At 45.5% G+C, this 19,302-nt stretch overlaps 1 protein-coding gene across 1 annotated transcript in view; it reads right to left on the bottom strand.

Annotated features, from left to right (window-relative positions):
* The window catches only part of SF3A1 (splicing factor 3a subunit 1), a 213,310-nt gene that overhangs the window by 142,109 nt on the left and 51,899 nt on the right, over positions 1 to 19,302 (bottom strand). Inside the window, exons 5-6 of the mRNA XM_086943206.1 lie at positions 12,537 to 12,611; positions 9,721 to 9,871 (exon numbers count right to left, since the gene is read on the bottom strand). Coding sequence (XP_086799332.1) covers positions 9,721 to 9,871; positions 12,537 to 12,611 — 226 coding nt within the window. The remainder of the gene's footprint in view (positions 1 to 9,720; positions 9,872 to 12,536; positions 12,612 to 19,302) is intronic.

Genomic DNA, 19,302 nt, shown 5'->3' with positions numbered 1-19,302 from the left:
AGGTCCTCGGTCCCGCGCATTGGCGGATTTAGCGAAGGACTTCTGGGATTATTGCCGGTCTCGTCACATTGCGGTGACGGCGGAGTATCTACCAGGCCAGTCCAATCAGGTGGCGGATTGGCACTCTCGACATCTCAGGGATGCCAGCCAGTGGAAACTGGATCCGGGGGTCTTCCGGTGGCTACACTCCCTTTGGGGCCCCTTCTCGGTGGACCTATTCGCGTCCCGTCTCGACCACCAGCTGCCGCGGTTTTACAGCTGGAGGCCGGACCCTCTGGCGGAGGCCACGGACGCGTTCTTGCAGGATTGGAGTCGGGAAAAGCCGTTTGCGTTTCCCCCGTTCTCCATGATCATGCGAACGGCGGCTCAAATACGCCGCCAGGGTGCGGACCTGGTGTTGGTTACACCGCTGTGGAGGTCTCAAGTTTGGTTTCCGGTTCTTCTGGAACTTTCCTGGGATTTTCCAATCCTACTCCCCCTGTTTCCTCTGCTCCTGACGAGCCCGGATCGGGAACCTCACCCTCTCGTCATGCAGAACACTCTCCGCCTCGTGGCGTGGAGGCTCTCAGGAGACGCTGGACGCTCCCGGGCCTTTCGGGGTCAGCTGAGCACTTGCTCTCCAAGGCATGGGCCGATAGTACGACGAAGCGTTACAGATCCGCTTGGCTTAAGTGGATGCGTTGGTGTTTACGAAGGGATTTGGATCCCATGGTCGCCGGCCTTGTTCCCGTGCTGAATTTCCTGGCTCATTTGGCCGACAAGGGCTTGGCGTATAGAACGATCAATGCTATCCGGTCGGCGATTTCTGCGGGCCATGATAACATCGATGGCCACCCGGTAGGGGAACACCCTTTTGTGTGCCGGCTTCTGCGTGCGGTTCGCCTCGCACTGCCGCCTGAGCCCAGGTACTCCGTCCTTTGGGACGTCAATTTGGTTCTGAACCTGTTCCTGTCGTGGCCAGCGAATTCTTATCTGTCTCTGAAGGAGCTTTCGGCGAAATTAGCCATGTTGTTATGTCTGGTCTCTTGTAGGCGCGTCTCGGACGTGCGCGCGCTGGATGTTTCTGCACGCATTTTTTCCCCGGAGGGGGTTACTTTTACGGTGGGTCGACGCACTAAGACGTCGTCGCATTCCATCTCTTATCCAGCCTTTACTGACACTCCTAAGTTGTGTGTTGTGCAATGCCTCAAAGCATATGAAGACCTGACATTGGATCTTCGCCCTCCGGTCGAGCGTCAGTTGTTGATTGCCCTGCGGAAGCCACACAAAGCTGTCTCCTCCCCCACTATCGCTAGGTGGGTGCGTTGGGTCATGCAAGAAGCGGGCATCAATACTTCTCTCTTTGGAGCACACTCCGCCAGGGGGGCCATGGCCTCTAAGGCATTCTCGGTGGGTGCTCGTCTGGAGGACCTTATGCGAGCGGCGGACTGGTCCTCGGATTCCACCTTCAAGAGGTTTTATTTTAAGCCGGTGGTGGATTTAGCTCAGTTGGTGGTAAGTAAGCTTTAAACTAGCATAATCTGAAGCCTCCGGTCCTGACATAGAATCGAAATTTGCCTAGCTTACGTAACGGTAAGTTTCAATTCTATTAAGGACACGGAGGCGAGGATTATCCCACCCGGACTACGGTGGTGTCTCTTCCCACCCGTATGGCAGTAAGTAAAGCGTTTTCCTTTACGTTGTCTGTACTGTGTCGTTCACTGAATGCTCCTCGCCTTGTTGTGACCTTTTCCTGGGCCACCTCGCTGATGCTGTTCCTTTTTTGGCAGGCAACGACGGTGCTAAACAGGACCAATGAGGCTTAGCGTGATCTGCGCGAAGAAAGAGGAGGAAGATGATGGGAAGTCCGGTTATATAGGGATGATGAACAGTGACAAAGGACTGTGGACTATGATTATAACAAAGAGACTCTTGGGAGTTGTTGTTGATTTTTTGTTGAACATTACGTTAATGCTTTATGTTTAAAGCATTTTTTGTTCTTATTATATCTTTTCCTAAGCTGCTGTGGTTTCTTTATGTTAATAAAGCGAAGGAAGATATAGCATAATCCTCGCCTCCGTGTCATTAATAGAATTGAAACTTACCGTTACGTAAGCTAGGCAAATTTCGATTGTGTTTGTTTTTTGTATATTGCATTTTACAGTGTTGATTTAAATGTACTTCTCTACTTGATTATAATAGAATTTTTTCCCCATTGTTTTAATGTATAAATACATTTCTTGTCTTGAAATTTTTGGGGTATTATAAATTCCTTTTCTTTTTCTGTGTCTCTTCCTTCACAATTGTTAAGAATTTATATCCTAGGTTGTTATATTTCATATGTCAAAGTATTAACACTCATGAAGATTTCTGATATATACTGAGCCTTGTTTAGTAAATTGAGAGAGAGATAAACAATATTGCACAGGTTGAGAAGCCTGGCTATTGGAACATAAACTACCAGCAAATGGTTAATATTTTTATAAAGATGAAGTAGTTGGGAGAAAAGCTCAGAATGACTGCTTGCAAAGACACCAACAGATACGTTCTTGAGTAACCATGGACTCGTCATCAGACCAAATAGAAGAATCCTCATGAAGCAATATGGCTAATCTGTAACGATAACACTAAGTATTGGCTGCAGATTTTCACTTATTAGGGTGCAAAATCATACACCTTGAAGGGAAATATAGTACTTTCTATGTTAGGATGTGATATTTTGATCTCAGCAGTGCAACACAAATTGTAAATGTTATTCCTGTTAAACAGCTCCATGTGTCAGACGAGAAAGTTACCTTGAACAAATTCTGCAGAAGCATGGATCCTATTGAACCAAGAAGAACAAACCTGTTAAGATCAGAGCAAGTTGCTATGTCTTGAGAGGACTGGTTTGAAAGCTTGGCTCCAAATTAAACAGTCAACCAAAAAAGACAGGCACTAGGAGCAGGTTAGAGGTCCAGAACCCATGCTCCTGTTAGGCAATGTACAAATACAAATGGAGGGTAACTGTTCCTATTGAAAAAGATATACCAAATAAGGTGTAGGTGGGCAATCTAACAGTTGCGGAGGAGTCTTCCTTATGGGAAGATTGAGCCCTCACACACCCAAATGGGTGTCATTCTTGGGTTACACAGTTGGAGATCATCTAAACATAGTTTCCATGTATGCGGACAATACGCTGATATATTTATGAGCTGACCCTGCCATTCTACCAGGGATTATGTCGGTCTTAAGACGCCTTTGGCCGCATCTCCGAACTGAGAATCAACTGTGGGAATTCTTGTTTATTTCCATTGCTACAGACACCTGATCCCCTCATCAGCCCACTGGGGATGGCCCGTTGCTGTGCGAGTATGATACCTTCAAATATTTAGAAGTGCAATGATATCATTCTGAACAAGACTTAGTGGAAGGAAAGCTTGGGAGAGCCTTGTCCTCGACCAGACAATCACTACCCTTCTGGACACAGTTACCTCTATCGCCCCTGGGAAAAGTGTCTATTGCTAAAATGTTGGTCCTTCCGCAATGCCTGTATTTCTTTGCAGCATTCCCGGTGATATTCAAGAGCCCTTTCTTTGTGGACCATCGGCGATTGATGGTCACATTGATATGGGCGGATAAAAAGCATAGGGTGAAACTAGAGATGTTATATGCTACAATGGAGGGTTGGGTGCTCCCAATTATGAGCTTTATTATGCCACGGACCATCTCCAGTGGCCACTTCGCTGGCTGTTGGAGGAGGTTAACCCGAAGAGGCATATGGTGGGCTCTGCCTTTGGGGATTTTTCACCAACTGCTATTACTAACATGTTGGTGAAGGTGGTGTCGAGAAAGTACATATTTCAGGGTAAGTGTAATATACCTTATGCACCTGGTTGCCCCCTCTGGGCACTCCCACAGTGCAAAAATTTTACTGGGATATACCCGGTGGAATCCTGGATGACAGCAGGGTATGAGACGTGGGGTAATAGAATAGTGTATGGGAGAATTAATACTTTTGAGGAGTTGATGGTGGGGGGTGGACTTGACCTGGAGCAGTTTCTTTTGTTTGCCACGCTGCAGGGAGTGGCGAAGAAACTGTGGAGGTTGGATGGGAACTCTGTACAAGAGGCTGGCCCTTTGGAACTGGAGTGAACATTGACGGGTTCCGGATGGGCTATTGCACATATATACACAAGGCGAAACAGAAGGAGGGCACAACAAGGGATTCCGGACACTTAAGAGAAATGGACTAGGGAATTACAGGACTCCACATGGCGAAGATATTTAGGCTTAGTAAGAACGACCACATGAAATGCATGATTTAAAATTACGCAATTCAATTAGATTCATCACACCTTCCTTTCTCCAGACAGAACAGTATTCTTTTTTTCCGGGTACAGGGACGATGTTTCCTAGATGGCAACAGGTTAATGCTGACTTCCTCCACGTGGTCTGGGGATGTCCACAGAGCGCGGTCTTATGGTGGGCATTAATCTTGTGTGTCAGAGGTCCCTACTTCTATTTTGCCATAGGATTCTGCCTTTTACACTTGGGATGGCGACAAAACACACTAAACAGAGGCTTCCAGATGTTAGCAATGGTACTAGTGTAACAACCTTTTGCAGATGGCCTGGAGGATTCCACTCGCCTCTACAGTGGGGGGGAAGGAGGGGGGGGGGGGGTAGCAGAGATATGATTCGATGAGCGTATGCAGAGCTCTCGGTTTGAATGGATACCAGAGCTCGGGATGCGAGGTATAATCTTATGGAACAATGAAATGAGAATTTAACCAAATTAAATATGATCCTTGATCCTATTGACCACACCAATATACTTCAAACTTGAGGCTGTTTGATCAATCCATTGAGGGAGTACTGCCGATTACTATGGTGCTATGAGACATCCAGCCTGACTTCATTTAGTAATTGAGAGGAGGGGCCGGGTACAGGGGAATGAGAAGGTTTAATTTTTTTTATTTGGTATGTGTTTCTCCTTTATGGTGACAGTTGGCTCATGATGGCATGGCCTTAGGACTCTTGAGGTTTAATCGTTCACAGGTACAAGTTTTGCTGCACAGGCTGACTGAACCAGATTAACCCACACCAAGGCACTGTAACACCTTTGGAGTGGACAATGTAGACTACAATTGAACTGTACCACAAATTTCAATAAAGATATTTAAAAGAAAAAAGTGGTTGTCATGCTTCATCATAAGGCTTAGCCCCTCGTGGGGCATGCTCTGCAATGCCCCACAGGCCCAGCAAGTGGACTCTTTGGCGGAGATTATCTCTTTAAGCCGCATGAGTGAGTGAGGATCTTTGAACGTAGGGTAGTGTAGCAGGGTGAAACATTTGTGCAATAAAACGGCATAAAGGAGTATCAGCAAATTTCTTAATGTATAATCCCCTTGGTAGGGTTAAAAACAAATGCGAAAAATGTCACTGGAGTATAATGAGCAGAGTCAATTCCGATGTGAGATTTTTTTTAAAGATAGATACGTTTCACTCGTGTGTGGTCCAGGAGGGAGGGATCCGTGGCGTTTCTTCAAGGACTAAATAAAATTAATAAGTAATCCCTAACCTACACCTGGGCGGATAGAGTATATTTGTTAAAAAAGGAAGAACCTGAAAAATCTCAAAGGATATTAAAGGCAAACTGTACCTGCATTTGAAGTCCATGAATGAGACAATGTTATCTAACCCTGTGGGTGTTTTGTTCCTTGCACACACAAAATAAAAACTTTCTGATGCACCTGCAGCTTCTGGAAAACTTTTTAAGGACTATCACTTAATTAAGGTGAAGTTTTACAGTAATCTTAGTGAAAAATAGTGGATTTGTGTGTAGTGTTACCTCGTTTCTAAAGACCTTCATGGAAGGTTCTTTATACATTTTAATACAATAACTGAGAAGTCCTGGGGACCATCTCCAAACTCCATTAGGAGCCAACACAAAAAGCAGAAAGATGATGGTCCATGAGGAAATATTGTGTCTATAGACCAAAACAAGCCTCTTAAAACAGTCACCACGGAACAGAGAAATATATACAACTAACAAGTAGTTACTGAATCAAAACTGGAACTAGCAAAATGATGCCCACTACAAAAGCCCATGGCCTGCCCAAAACAAAGTGTTGTGCAATCAGAATATGCACACAAGAAAAAGCCCGTCCTCCTGTCTGGATCAGACTAGAAAAGTAGATATCAAATGATGCTTTTGGTTGTTTATTCAAAAGAACTGGATCTATCCAACAACAACTCCTTTCAACAACTGTTCAACTGAGTAGCTATTATACTAGCTATATATTACACCTACTTTACTTTCTGTTCATCACAGCACTTTAAACAAGCATTGGAAATGCAATAGGTCTCGCCCCATTAGAGTTAGTGCTTTTAGAATTGTTAATGGGTTTTTTTGGTAAATGTTTAGCATTTTTGTTTCCTGTAGCCAATGCTAAAGAATTACAAATAAAAAAAGCCATAAACATTTCTAAAAGCTCTAACTGAAATGGTCTGAGACCTATTGCACTGTGTGAGGGTGAGGTGTTGAGGGTGAGTGAGGGTGAGCGTGAGGTGTTGAGGGTGAGGTGTTGAGGGTGAGGTGTTGAGGGTGAGGTGTTGAGGGTGAGGTGTTGAGGGTGAGGTGTTGAGGGTGAGGTGTTGAGGGTGAGGTGTTGAGGGTGAGGTGTTGAGGGTGAGGTGTTGAGGGTGAGGTGTTGAGGGTGAGGTGTTGAGGGTGAGGTGTTGAGGGTGAGGTGTTGAGGGTGAGGTGTTGAGGGTGAGGTGTTGAGGGTGAGGTGTTGAGGGTGAGGTGTTGAGGGTGAGGTGTTGGGTGAGGGTGAGGTGTTGAGGGTGAGGTGTTGAGGGTGAGGTGTTGAGGGTGAGGTGTTGAGGGTGAGGTGTTGAGGGTGAGGTGTTGAGGGTGAGGTGTTGGGTGAGGGTGAGAGAGAGTGAGGGTGAGGGTGAGAGAGAGTGAGGGTGAGGGTGAGTGAGGGTGAGGGTGAGGGTGAGGGTGAGGGTGAGTGAGGGTGAGGGTGAGTGAGGGTGAGGGTGAGTGAGGGTGAGGGTGAGTGAGGGTGAGGGTGAGTGAGGGTGAGGGTGAGTGAGGGTGAGGGTGAGTGAGGGTGAGGGTGAGTGAGGGTGAGGGTGAGTGAGGGTGAGGGTGAGGCGTTGAGGGTGAGGCGTTGAGGGTGAGGCGTTGAGGGTGAGGTGTTGAGGGTGAGGTGTTGAGGGTGAGGTGTTGAGGGTGAGGTGTTGAGGGTGAGGTGTTGAGGGTGAGGTGTTGAGGGTGAGGTGTTGAGGGTGAGGTGTTGAGGGTGAGGTGTTGAGGGTGAGGTGTTGAGGGTGAGGTGTTGAGGGTGAGGTGTTGAGGGTGAGGTGTTGAGGGTGAGTGAGGGTGAGGGCGAGTGAGGTGTTGAGGGTGAGTGAGGGTGAGGGTGAGTTAGGGTGAGGTGTTGAGGGTGAGTGCACTCAATATGTGTATTTACCAATGTAACTGAAGAAAAAGAGTGATTGACAGCTGCAGAGTCATCCTGTATGTTGGATTCCATTGTTTATGGAGGTGGTGAAGTAAGTTCTTCAATAGGTAATGCGCCCATGGTAACAGAAACACCTTAGATACCATGTGTCACTGTACATTAACGCAAGACCTGACTGGAGCCAAGTTACAATAAAAAAAGAATGAAGTGATGACTGCAATACTTGCTTTGGGAGAAACACCTTTCCTAGGTCCGTCCTGAAAAGATTCCCAATAAACTCCAAAGTCTGTGGTGGAATCTAGAGTGGCATATTTTGATTAATTATTAGGCAACTCTCTTCTTTGCCATTTGAGTCAAATACCTGATGGAATATGGATTAGTCAGTCGTTCAGGTATGGGAAGATATGCAATCCCCCCTGATGAAGGAATCCTACAATTGGAGTCACTGTTTTTGTAAATACTCTCATAGTAGTCTTTAATTTGAACGACAGTTCACTGCATTTAAAGTGCTGATTACGAAATTGGGTCTATCAGGGAGGAGCAAGATGGCGGATTGACGCTGTCTCTGTGAGCCTGTACCACGATGTGGCTGCCGAGAAGTTTGTGACTCCTGCGTTTCTCACTAGCTATGGGAGAGGAACGCTAGCGGACTGGTGAGGAAAGAAATGCAACGATAAATCGGGAAGCTGAATATCTGAGTGTAGTGAGAAAGGGGAGAGTGCTGCCGCTCTGGAACTTACCTGCGAGCCCGGAACTCATTCCACGAAACTCCACTCACCTGACGGCGGCCCCACCAACAGTCCACAGTGCTGGATGCAGACGCTAGTAAGGGCCGGATTTAGGTGCACACCTCGCTTGCTGCTCACCTACGTGGCGGCGCGTCTAGCAACCCAGCATGTCTCCAACTGCTTTAATTCAGGATTAGCCTTGCGGGCACGGCTGTCAATTCTGCTGTCTGAAATAGCCCCGCAAAAGAATCCAACTAGAGGGACTCGTGCCACAAATCGATTGCCGGTGAGTGCGGAGACGCCGGGGGCATGAGGGCATCAGGGAAGGCTGATGCAGCTGGAGCAGAGAACGCGAAACAGGCTGTTGGTCTAGGGAAGCCGGTGCTGCGTTATCTGCATTCGAGGAAGACAGCTGAGCTGCTAGAGGCTGATACCAACGCAGATTCCACAACAACCAATAAATTAGTCAAAATAATTACTAACTTAATCTGTTTAGAGCAAGTAAATAATGATAATGCGTCTGAGGGTTTTAATCAAGAAGCAGTATGTCAAAACGCTGCTGGGGGCTCAGAGCAGATAATGTCTGCTGTGATTGAAGCTGAATTAGGGGGGGGGTGAAACCCTGGATAGTGTGGGCACATTTGGAGCTCTAAGGGGAACCAAGAACAACAATATAGATCAGCCTCATGCGAAAGGCAAACTAGTAACTAGAATCAAACCTGTGTGGGGGCGGAGCGGGTTAAATTAAACAAAGAAGACGGACGGAGGAGAGGGGAGGGGGGATGAGAAATGCGAACGAGACGGAGGGAAGAGAGGGGAGGGGGGAGGAGAAATGCGACACGGCAGGAAGGGGAGGGGGCGGAGCGGGTTAAATTAAACAGAAGACGGACGGAGGAGAGGGGAGGGGGGATGAGAAATGCGACACGGAGGGAAGGGGAGGGGGCGGAGCGGGTAAAACAAGACGGACGTGCACGCGCTTTTAAGCTCAATGCGCATGCGCATTGAGCTTAAAAGTCACGGGCACTGCAAGGAATCGCCACGATTCCTTGCAGTGGATAAAGAGTGGATAAGTCCCAATACTCTCGCTTGCTCGATGCGCATGCGCATCGACAGGCGAGACCTAAAAATCCTCACTACTCGTGATACAATACCTCTTCTCTGTCGTCAAGACCTTATGCTGGCTTTCTATCATCCTAGCTTCTGGAGTGGTGTAGAGCTGCCCTACTTCTCCTCATTTGTTTGACCTTATTGTTTTTATATGAGGTAAGAAGATAATTTGCAGACAAAATGAATTTGTGGTCATAGGTGGTGTCTGGGGTCTGTAATGTTGGCTGAGCTGTAGGATATGTTTTGGGTGGCAGACCATAAGCACCTGGTCAGGTGGCACAGTGACAGTAATTTAGTAAAGCAGAACAAATGCAGGACCATGAAGGGTCTTGTAAACAAAGCGCAGAGTGTAGAAATCAAAAACCTGGTGGGCTCTCTGCTCCCCTCATTCTAAAGTACATTATTGACCCATATAGCTATAAATGTCTACATTATATGTGGTTTTCTCACCTTGTTCATTAGGTTGATAATCCACAGTCTCTACTACAACAAAGTCATGCCAATCAATCTGTGCATAGGAAACTCGTTCCTTCTCTTTCTCCTCCTCTTCTTTTTTCCGTTCTCTCTCCTGAAACTTGGCCCACTCGACCCTATAACGTACCTAAGATAAAATGATAGACATGATTAAGTGGGCATCACAAGTGATCTCTCTTAAGAGAGACCCAAGGAGATAGAAAGAAGTTATGCAGGGAATGTTCATTGCCTCTCCCAAAACACAACAGATACTGCACGCAAAGCCAGCCAACCATCTGATAAAGTGAGTGACGGGAGAGACAAAGCCAACAGATGCAACAAACATGCAAGCTTCAAATTTGAAGCACACTGCCAATGTCACCAACACCATTGCAATCCACATCTCTAAATTTCTGAAGTGATGCGATAGTCATACCTTGTTGTGGAACTGAGCACTAATTTAACTGTTCAAGTACAGAATGCGTGACGGGGGAGGGGCAGTAAGCAAATTATTCACCAGAGAGTGTCTTAGACATGTTTAAAAAAAAAAAAAAATAGATAGGGCCTGTTTGTTTAGGCAAAGGTCCGCCTGTCCACCCATGAAATCCAAATATATACATATAAATACAAATATATATTTATTTCAATTAAATCAGCACTCCCCAGAGGCACCAGGAATTGTTTTTGGTAGGAGTGCCCCATATTTACAGAGGAGACACATCAGGAGATGCTGGACAGATCAGCAGCCAACCTCAAATGAATACAATTAGGTAACAATTTGTTTATGTGTTTATTAGACACAAAACTAACAAACTGAGGTATCAGTTTCAAATATTGGCATATAATTATGTTCTAGACAGTGTTCTTTGTTTTAAATTATTTAAGTAGTTCCCTGCAATCGTTTGTGTTTTTATTACTATGACGTGGGGAAATAGACCTAACCCCATGGAGCTATGACTGCACTCCTACACCATCTAGTCTTTTTTGCACAACAGACAATATAGCGGGATATTAGGCTCCTGTGTCCTCAATAGGTAAAAGTGTCAGACTTCACACTTGCGCTGAGGGCATTGTTTCTTTTTGTCTTGGTCTGCACCAGGCATACCTGATTAAAGATGGACAGTGTGCCAATGTGTAATTTAGGCTCAGGGATGGTTTTCTTTAAAGAGTAGAGTTGGGGAGCGACAGCCATCCCTTACATTGTTCACAACCTCAACCCCAACCCTTGGACCCCAAACAGTCCAGCCCAAATCCCGGAAATCAGAGTCTGAATAACGCACCCATCCCAATGGCAGGTGGGAAGAAATTTAGATTCTTTGGGCATAGTTTAGACATGCGGGCCAGCAGGAAGGGAGCAAACCCCCACATCTGTCTCATCCAGGTAGCAGAAAGAATATCTTGTGCCAAGTGTAAGAACCCCATGCCAAGATGCAACACCTTAAACGGTATATCACAATATTCTTTTAGAATTGTCCTAAGCGATGTGTTTATGTGCTCTGATAAGTTATACCTTGTGCTGGTAGCCACTTTGTAGTGCAATTGATGGTACGAGCGAAGTTCCTGGGTGGCCATGCTCTCATAGCGACAGTGGAGGTCAGGAATCACCCATCAGTTACTAAGTTAAAAGATTACTTCTGTGGTCGTTTTGGACTCTAAAAAGAGTTTGTATGATGGAAGCCCACTTTAGAGAGGTGAGTTTTCAGTTTGTTCTTGAACACAACCAGATAGTTAAGGCACCGGTGTTCTGGGAACACTGCAATCCAGAGTCAAGTGCTCAGTACCAATATGAATCTCAATCCCCATTTCTTGCGCTTGTGTCCGTCAAGTACAATCATGTTTAACTTAATATATCTCCCATCACTGTTGTGTCTGCAGGGTGGGAAAGGGGCCTGTAAATAATTGGTGCCATGAACCTCCCAAGATTTGGAGATGGCACTGCGCAGTCTGAATTTTATTAACTGAGCTTTTGGCAGCCAATAAAGATTTTTGATTTGCAGGTGAAATATGATCCAATAGATTTCTTCAGCTTGAAACAGAATCTTGTTGCTGGATTTGGTAGACCCTGAAACTTTGAGATCTTTTTCTTGTGAGCACCGATATAGGCAACCTTGCCACAGTCTATTCTTAATAAGGCCAATGCCTTGATCAGTTCAATATGAGATGGTAACTGTAGCACTGGGTGGATTTATCTCAGAACAAGAAGTAAAAGTTGATGTTAAAGTACCATAGAGATTTGGTGGTCAACATAAATCTTTATATGAAACCATACCCCTAGGTTCTGTTATGCCTAAACCTAGGTTGCCAGTCCATTCAACTACGGGTGAAGCAGACTAAAATCTGCATGCTCTCCCACTCAGAATTGTGGTATTCAAGCTGTTCAGAAAAAGATAGTGCTTCTTCATCCAGCGATAAACTTGTTTTAGGGATGAGGCGTCACTGGAAGCGGAGTTAAGCATCGTCGGTGTACATTTGGAACTTAAGTTGGACTTGTGGGCTCCACAAAATATTTAACAGTAGGAAAGGCTACGTCCCGCTGGGCCCCTGCATACCATTCTTCTCACTGAGGACTATGCGGATCCCACTAAAATGTGATGGTTTGATCAAAAATACTGTAGCCAATTGAGAGTGACACCATGATCCTGGCCCAATGTTTTATACCCATAAAGTTACCAAATATTGTCAATCACCAGATGTACCGCCGTAGTCATAATCAGCATAAGAAAATAACACAAAGAAACAGATATAGAAGAGAAGCAGAATGGTAATAGACAACAGTAACACACAAAAAAAATACAGAAAGCATAACTATGTACCTGATCTAAAACATCTTTTGGGCTCTCTGCTTCCTTTTTCAATTTAACCAATAAACCTTTCGGGGGGATCAGAATCTGTAAAAGGAAAAAAGGGATAAATGACCTAGACAACTCAGTTGCTTTGATCCAAGGGGACTACCCCCAGTGCATCACTGATGCTAAATAAGACCTTTTCCTTCACTCCTGCAAGCCCATGGTCATACAAGTATCAAGAAAGTACTGTTGTCAAGTCAAGATCTCGAGCATCCTCCATACCAGGTTTCCTGCACTGGCTACAGAACAAACTGGTTATTAATACAAACAAAAACCTGCTTCAGTCTTCTGACGGACCACATGGAGGCATTTCTGCGATAGCATCTCAATCATCTCATATCACACTCGACTTAATGCAGTCATGAGAACAGAAGAAGTATACCATAAGGATAGAACAAGTAGAAGCATGTCAACAGAATAAAGCAGTACTACGCCAGATGTTTCTACACAGTACGCGCAGCTGTGAAAACGGGATAGGAAAGAAATGCTTGTATAGTCTTGGTCAAATTTCAACTTGACTAGATTTTAACAGCACATCAACAGGAGGGTCATTTGTTTTCTCTTATAACTAAATTTTGACTCCAATAACGAGCTGAAGGAACGATAAATTAATACAATGGTAAAATTGTAATTAAAAAGAAAGTGTGTAAATTATTTTCTCCCACCCCAGTCACTGAAAAGGAGTATGTGGAGTTAGAACAAAGAAAACAGTGTGGTAGGTTAAAGGGTCGTAGCTCGAAACAAACACTACCCAATAAGAAATTAAGGCATGTGAAGATGGATCAAAGAGAATCGCTGCAATGGCTTCTGCATACAAGCAGTAAGTCCAAAGGCTGGGGTGGAATGGCTGTGGACGAAGGCCCTAACTCTTTGGGCTAAGATAATGGATCCGAGAAACATACAATGTAATTGATGAAGCCTCTATCTAAGGAAGATCTCTCTGTATATATTATACCAAGGTAAGGTATAGGGTGCACAAAGTACAGTGGATCCCTAGAGGTATAGCAGAGGCTAAGGTAGATGATACCTTACTCTCTTTTGTGGTAGTGGGGTTGAGCAGTCAGGCTTATCAGGAGGGTAGTGTTAGGCATTTAACTCAAGCAAGAAATGATATCACTCACTCAAGGACTGAATCCAGACCAATTGTTTGTATAAAAAGTTGTTATTTTGTGGTTATATTTCTAGAACTAAGATTTACTTAGTATCAGGTAAGATAAACTCTTCATACAATGTTACTTTGAGCAATACAGTGAATAATGGATTTGTAGGAACATTCAGATTACTTTATCAACTAAGAAAACGATTTCTAAACTATTCAAAAATGCTTGTTATTACTTTTGGATTACTCACCTAGTGTGGTATGAAACACACATAACAGTTTAAACACAGGACATTTGCATGCAGGTTAAACCTTGTGAAGGCATTAGGTTACTTTTTGTACAGTACAAGACAGTTAAACACTTAAAAGATTTCAGAGAAAATCTCAGTCCTATGGAGAAAACAAAGTGTTAAGTTTGCAGGCGAGTAAAACTGTTTTAGGATTGTAGATTTAGGGGCTAGAACCAAGGTTTCCCAAGGTGCATGTTGGCCCTCAACGGGCACCACCAACAGCACTAGGGTGCAGAGCAGCTGGGTGCAGAGTGCAGGATGTCAATTTCTCGCTCCTAAAAAGTGGGTAAGGACCGGAGGGAGCCAGTTGCTGATCGCAGCAAAGGGAATGGAGTAGCTAACAAAAGGCGGCAGGACTTTGAAGCTGCCTCTTTAAGGACCCTGCCCATCATGGGGGTGAGGCATAACAGCTCTGCCCAGGATGTGCCTTGTTTCCGGACCCAGAGAGCCGAGGTCTCTCTATCCAGGACTCCTGAAACCTGTCTGGTGGTGGCAGATGGCTGGGAGTCAATCAAGAAACACACCAGAGTCTGTCGTTTTTTCAGGGGGCATCTTTAAGATGCCATCTGTGTGCAGATTTAATTAAATCCAACATTGGCACCAGTGTATGTTTAATTTGCTGTGAAGATTGATACCAAACCTCTCAGACTTCAGTAAAACCATCATGGAGCTGTGGATTTAGTGTTGACAAACTCCCAGCCCTTGTGCTCAAAATGGCTCCACTCAACTTCCACTGTTTGTGAATGGCACTGACACTGTAGGGGCATATTACTCATGCAGCTATGCCCTCACCTGGGGTATGGTGCACCCTGCCTTTAGGGCTGTAAGGACTGCTTGACGGGTGACTTACTCATGTCACAGGCAGTGTTGGTGGGCATGGCACACTGGGTTGTGTGCCATGTCGACTCTTCATTTCACTTTGTTCTGCCCGAAAACTCCCGGTCGGCAATGCCAGGGTGGGGGTGTTAAGGCGAGGGTCTCTGAGGGCTGCAGCATGTATTATGCTACCCTCAGAGGCCTTCTCTGGTCACAGGCACTTAGTACCAGTGGTACCTTTTACTAGGGACTTACAGGTGGCCCAGAGTGTGTCAATTGTGGGTAACAAAAGTACAGTTTTGGGAAAGAACACAGGTGCTACGGTCTGGTTAGCAGGATTCCAGCACACACACAGTCAAGTTGGCATCGGGTATTTGGCAACAAGTTAGGAGGTAACCATGCAAAAAGGGACACTTTCCTACAGCTACGAAATCCCAAATACAAGTGGAAAGTATTTTGGTGGAATTGTTCGCTCTGATCTGCACTGTCACAGGAGAATGGAGGAAATGCATAAAATAGCCCATGTTGTTTATCTTTAGAGAACAGCAGATAAAACTCTGAGAACTCAATATTAGGCCCCTAATTGGTTTCTTATTCAAATGGGTTTTCATTTTTGTTCACTACTACATCAGAGTGCTTTTGAAACATGATTCAACATGATTTAGCAGAAGTGGAATCGGTTCCTCCTATCTAGGTCCCCAGTACCAGATCTCTTTCAATAAAACTGTACAATTGTTCCCCCAACTGGATCTTTAGCACCCCCCTGTAAGTCCCTAGTAAATAGTATCTCAGGCAGGGAGACTAAAGAGGGTCCCTAAGTGCACCAGCATATATTGTGCCTTTCCAAGGGACCCCTCACCATACTCTTGCAAACTACCACTGCAGGCTGCCGGACATGCTGCAGAGAAAAGTCAGGATACGACATGGCACATGTGTGCCATGCCTTCAAACACTGCATTTAATTTATAAGTTACCCCTACTCTAGGTCTTACAGCCCTGAAGGGAAGTGTGCATTATATTACAAGTGAGGACATATCTGCATGAGTAGATATGCCCCTGTGATGTCTGTGAGAAAGTGCCTCTGACGACATTGTTAGCCCCCACTTGTTGCCAGGATATTGATGTGGTTTCAACTGTAGTGTGAAGGGTCCCTGCCAATCAGGTCCCCTGTGCCAGTGCTTCTTTCCTAAAAACTATTCGACAGTTGGCCCTTCAGGCCCCCTATAAGTCCCTAGTAAATGGTATCTGGGTACCAAGGGCATTGGGACTGAAGAGGGTTCCCTAGAGACCCCTCACCTAGGCTATGCCGACTGCCACTGCAGCATGCATGCCTGGTGCAGACAAAATGACAAAGTCTGCATGGCACACTGTGTGCCTTGCCAACTAACACTGCTTAAGATATATACAAGTCACCCCTGTAGCAGGCCTTACCAGCCCTAAGGTAGGGTACACTATAGCACAGGCATGGGCATATCTGCAGGAGCAGATATGCCTTAACAATATTAGGGTCTTATTCCTTAATATTGCAAGTGCCAGGGCAGCCATAGAGAGTACATGGGCTGGAAACTCAACAACTCCAGTGCCACATCACCATGATGGCTACACTGAACACAGCATTGTTTGGTATCAAACTATTCCTCTCAATAAACCCACACTGATGCCAGTGTGGGATTAATTTATTGTAACATGTACCCGGAGGGCACCTCAGCTGTGCCACCCTGGAAAACCTACCAACTCTGGTGTGGTCACAGACTGGCTGTAGGCAGCCTGCTACCAGCAGACATGTTTCTGGACCCCTGGGTCCAAAGCCTTTGCGGTCTGGGACCACAAACCATGCACATCCTGGGCAGAGATGTCACACATCCTCCCCCAGGATGGGTACAGTGCTTAAAAGGGAAGCTTCAAAGGCCTGCCGCATTTGTAATACAATCGCCAGCCTCTGCTGTTAGCAGCAGATAGCAGCCCACGATTTACATCCCACTCGGTGAGGGGGGGGTGAGGGTGGGAGGGGAGAGTGGGAGAAACCAGTGGGAAAACTTGGGAGAATAGGTGGTGTGCCTTACTCTGCCAACTCCATCCCTAAGGTGGGAGAGCTGAGGTTAAGCACATCTTTCAGATGGGGAGACTCCTCCAAACAGGGCTAGGTCTATGACCCCTCTCACAGGAGGATGGTTTAATAGAGGGTGTAACCACCCCAGATAAGGTGCCCATCGGCCCTACCTGCTACCCCCTAAAACACCCCTAAAATGTGTATTTCGATGGCTCTCCCAAACCTGGAACCAAGTTACCTGCCGACCTAAGAAAGACTAGGAAGGGACCATGCAGCGAAGCCTGAAGACTACTACTGACTTGACTCCAAAACTACCGGCTTGTCTCCAGCTTCAAATACTCTGCGAAGAAGGAGACGCCTGTCTGGCAGGCACGACTTCCAGAACCCAAGGAAGACTGCATGCCCTTCAACAAAGACCAGAGACTTTCGAGGACAGAGTCTGTCCGCAAGAAACCTACACAAAGGACTCTGGTGCCCTCCAAATCTGCAAGTTTTGCCCACTCTGCACCAGACGCCTCCAGACCTTTTCCAGGTGAACCACCAACACAGAACAGGTTCCACATCTATCCTGATCTTTAGTTCATCATTGGCTGACCCCTCCTGGTCTCCACGGTGGCACCTGCAGTCTGAACCTGAAGACCGGAACTGTAAGTAACCTGTATAACCACATTATTGTTTTCCTCCATAGGATAACAATGCACTCTTTTGAAAGTCTTAAGAATTTTTCCTGCAAAACGTACTTAACTTATTGCGAAGATTTTCCAAAGCTTATTTTCATAAAATTGCTGTGGATCTCCTTTTTGAGTTGTGTGTCCCTTATTGGTCAATGTTGTGCAATAAATGTCTTACACTCATGTGCTAGGCCTAAGGCTGCCCACACAACCACCAATAGAGCACTTTGGGTTTACAGTGAGCCCTGTCCACTTTTGGAAATATCTGAACTCTGTGCACTAAATAACCACGCAGTGGTATACCATATACAGAACCAGCGTCCTACAATTTCCATGTCAATTCTTGGACATTGCCAGTTAATAGGGAAACCATTATGAGAATATGTACTGGGCACTGGTAATTATGAGTTTCTCCAGATACATGATGGCTTCACTGAAACTAAAGAGGATTGGTATCAAACAGCTCGTATTAATAAGCCCACACCGATTCCAGAGATGGATTTATTGATACATGCACTCACTCAGAGGGCAGCTTATGGGTGCCCCCTGAAAAACTACCAATCTCTAGTGCACTGCTTGACTGGTGTAGACCAGCCTGCCACCACAGATCGGTTTCTGATCACCTGCACTTGAGGGCCCGCACTCTAATGGGCAGAGACAATACCTGCTCAGGCCAACGGTATGGTCATCTTCTCCAAGTGGAGAGACGTCGCTGCACTAGTCAGTGGGCTAAAACTGTTAAAACGTTTGCAGCGATTTATTCCATTTATTAGGAGTGAACTACAGGGATTCACATACCTTCAAAAATTCATATCTATGGTTTCCCTCAATAGATTTTTGTCACTTTGATGTCTAATTTAATAGGACAAAACACTATTTTCGTAAATTGGTGCCAGATTATTATTGTGCTGTGTTTTATTCATTGACTGTTTTTATACTTCCAAATGCGTTACACGTGTTGCTTTGATTAAGCCAGACTGCTCTGTGACACAGCTAGCCAGGACCGAGGTATGGGTTTGATTAGGAAAACCTAACTGGACCTGATAAAGACTGACATGATTATCTCCCAACCACAGAATAATCTACTCCCCTTGTGTGACAGATTGCTTCATTCACAGGTTGGTTTCAAATTCATGTGTTCCACACTAATCCTCACATTCAGGAATGCAAATTATTGGTTTTGGATATGGACTGTGAACTCAGCACTCAAATTGACCGACTGCAGATCTTCAGTGTTACACTTTAGGTCTTCCATGATTCTTTTCCAAACAATAAGTAGGACATTGAATGAGCTTGAGTCCATTTTCCAGTTGTTGTTACTCATGGAAATGGTCATACACCATAGGCCACATAGAGGTTAACTTAACAGGGGGATGTTGGGAATCCCATTAATGTTTCATTGAGTTGGAGAAAAGTATGCCTGAAACTCAAAGTAGCTATCGTACAGTGTGTGCTGAAGCAACATCACCAAACACAACTTTCAAGATGGAATAGAAGCAGTCGCATGGTGGATGAAGAACAGTCGCCTACAACTCAACATGAACAAAACTGAGGTGCTCATCATGGACCCACACCCGATGCCTGGAACAACACCTGGTGGACCCAGCCATCGGGACCCCCCCTCCAGACTACGCACGCAACCTCAGAATCATCCCTGACTCCAAACGCCAGATCAATTCAGTCACCTCTTCCTGCTACCACACCCTCTGCCTACTCAGAAAGACCTTCGATAAGATTCCCCCCCGAACACAGGAAAACTGTCAGTCACATCCTCATCAGCAGCAGGCTGGATTACAGCAATACACTC

Source organism: Lissotriton vulgaris, chromosome 11, assembly GCF_964263255.1.
Source record: "Lissotriton vulgaris chromosome 11, aLisVul1.2, whole genome shotgun sequence".
Classification (NCBI taxonomy): domain Eukaryota; kingdom Metazoa; phylum Chordata; class Amphibia; order Caudata; family Salamandridae; genus Lissotriton; species Lissotriton vulgaris.
This window is presented reverse-complemented; position numbering and strand designations above follow the sequence as displayed.